The sequence below is a fragment of the Gopherus flavomarginatus genome, chromosome 10 (assembly GCF_025201925.1).
Source record: "Gopherus flavomarginatus isolate rGopFla2 chromosome 10, rGopFla2.mat.asm, whole genome shotgun sequence".
Lineage (NCBI taxonomy): Eukaryota > Metazoa > Chordata > Testudines > Testudinidae > Gopherus > Gopherus flavomarginatus.
In genome coordinates, this window is record NC_066626.1 from 1,497,175 (window position 1) to 1,499,892 (window position 2,718).

Sequence of the window (2,718 nt, forward strand, 5' to 3'; positions counted from 1 at the left end):
TCTCAAAGCTATAATGGCTCCATTGCAGCTGGATTTGGGAACAGAAGTTTAGCATTGCAGTGGGCAGGCATGTGTATGTGGGGGGCACTGCTGCCTTCTTCTGGATGGCATTAGAACTGTTCAGTCATGTGTCATGACCCCAGTACTGCTGACAGCTGATGGGGATTCTCCTGTAGCCTGAGTGGTGAGGGGCTGGGCTTCTGAACCTGGAAGATCTTAGCTCTGTCACTGCAAAGTTCTGATTGTTCATGGTGAGCAGCAAAATGACAACTGTGAAGTCCTGCTTAGCCACAGATTTGTTACAGACTCGGGTTTCCTAGGTGCAGGATGACTCATTTCACCAGATGATGGAAGCTGAGGCTGTCACATGGCTGGCACTTAACCTGGGCTACTTCTGAGCCACCTCTCTGGACGCAGCAGTGCTGTTCTCTGTGCTCTAAGGCCATGTGGATTCAGGGAGACCCCTATTACCCTCTTAGTATCACTGCCACTTCGCTGCTCACTTTCAGAACTTTCTTCTTAGGATCAGTCTCTATGAGAATTTAGTGTAGCTTCCCTGGCTTCAGGGAGTCCATTTAAAGGCTACTTTTCTCCTGAGATACCATGGGCATTGCAGCTCTCCAGAGATACTGTCCTGCTCCTTCACAGCTGCCTCCATCCAACCCCAGTACCTCCTAAAGTGCAGAACAGGACCCCCAGCTGCAGAAACGACCTCTTTGCACACCTCTCCCCCACACACTCAGTTGCTGCACTGAGCTGAGCCAGACCAGAGACTGAATATAGCCTTGAAAATGTGGCCCATCTTCATAACACCAAGCACGAGAAATTGACTTCAGGAGAAGCTATTTGCTAGGGTTAAAAATTCAGCCACTGATGGGTTTTTCCCCCTAGCCTCCCACCATAGCCAACCTCACCTGGCCTTTGAGACTCCTGAGAACCACAGGTATAGGGCCAGTGAGGTTTCTTGGCAAGGAAAATGTCCGACTGATTCATAGCTGTGCATCCGGACAGCCCCTTGTGAGCCTAGCACTGGAAGCTTTGGGACCACCTTTATCAAGTTTGCTCCAAGAGCCCAAGCTAGCGTATTGACAGAAGAGCTCTCTCAGGAGGTCAGGTATTTGGTGGGAGGGGAAAAACATGTTGGAGCGCTATGACCAGTATTTAGGATAGGGACTATGGAGTTCACAGTGCTGCTACGTGAGGCCACCTGACATTGTGACTGTGGTCACAGCAGCTCAGGCTGTTGATGAGTCTATGGATTAGACTTGGTTCACACCTAAGTTAGGTCAGCACGTTGCCCTGTGGTAGGCCACACTCCTGCGTGACATCGCCATGGCAACCTAACCAACACGGTGGATGCAGCTGTGTTAACAGAAGAATGCTTCCGTCGCTGAAGCGCCTGTCTGATGGGGAAGTGGTGTCCTACACTAATGAAAACCCCATTTCTGTTGGTGTTGGCTGTGTCTATACCACTGCGTTATACTGGCCTATACACCGACAGAGCTATGCCGTTACAGCCCCCCCTTTACTGTACATGTACCCATAGGGTTAGATACCCATTATGATTCTTTTAAGCATGTTGAGCTTGATTGATTGGAAACAGGCGGTGCAGGAAGGATTAAACTGGAGCCACGTCTCCAGCTGTGCTGAGTGGGAAATCGAGGCCTGGGGCCTAACTCTTTAGAGTGCACGCAGCTAATCATCCGAGGTCCCTGGAGCGCACTATCAATGCCTTTTGAACAGGGTTCTCTCTTCGTTGCAGAATATGGCCCCGAGGAGAACGCAGCAGGTGGGGGCAGGGAGGCCGTCCACGGAGCAAGCCTACATCTCCAAGGTGGTTCTGCTGGGGAGCACGGCCATGGGAAAATCAAGCACAGCCTTCCGCTATGTGAAAAATGACATCAGGGAATCCATGACCACTGTGGGATGTGAGTGAGTGGCAGCAATGACCAAATCCTTTGGTGTAACGCAAAGGGCCTGATCTGCGTCTCCTTTGTAGCAGGAGTGTCTCTGCTGAAGTCAGCGGAGCTACGCTAGTGTGAAGTTTGGTTTTGCTTAAGCGCTCAGGCCAAGCAGAGAAGCAGCAGGACGTCACTCAGGAGGCAGGGTTAGGGGCTCCAGCTGGCAGCTCTGGCGGCTAATGGAATATGACCCAACAGATCCCAACTTTACAGCCCGTGAGCACGGGGTTAGTTTGGTTTCTCAGCTCAGGCACAGGATTGACAACTGAGATACGAAAAAGTCTGGTTAAGGTAGCGCAAGCTGTGCAGGCTGATGTGCCCATTTTAAAAGCTGGGCCTTGTCTGATGCTGCTCTTCAGAGCTGGGTCTTTAGGCACCAACCTAAGAAGCACGTCTGGGTGTCAGAAAAACAGACGTAACACTCTGTTCTGCCCTGTTTGGGACGGAGGACAGAGGACGTATGACAATGGAGCCTCCAACAGATGACATTTAAAAGGCTATCTTCCCAGACTCCCAGCAGCTCTGCCCATTATATCGCTCCACTCAGTCTAATCACAGCACCTCATCTAGCCTCCCCAATGTGATCAGCAAACCTGCCTTTGACATTTTCCTGGTGTTTCAATAGAAACCCACTCACACTAAAACTAGGTGAAATTTCAGCTGAAGATTTTTACTGAAAAAGCTGCAGATCTAGGGACACCACCACATTTTATGGGGCGGTGCAGGAGGGGGACATGTTGGGGGGGGCACTGTGGGG

The 2,718-nt window shown here is 50.9% G+C and overlaps 1 protein-coding gene across 1 annotated transcript in view; it reads left to right on the forward strand.

Moving 5' to 3' along the window:
* The first annotated feature begins 1,765 nt into the window (after positions 1 to 1,765).
* Positions 1,766 to 2,718, forward strand: part of LOC127030051 (nck-associated protein 1-like) — a 76,563-nt gene continuing 75,610 nt past the window's right edge. Inside the window, 1 exon segment of the mRNA XM_050915960.1 lies at positions 1,766 to 1,921. Within this exon segment, the coding sequence (XP_050771917.1) occupies positions 1,766 to 1,921 (156 nt within the window).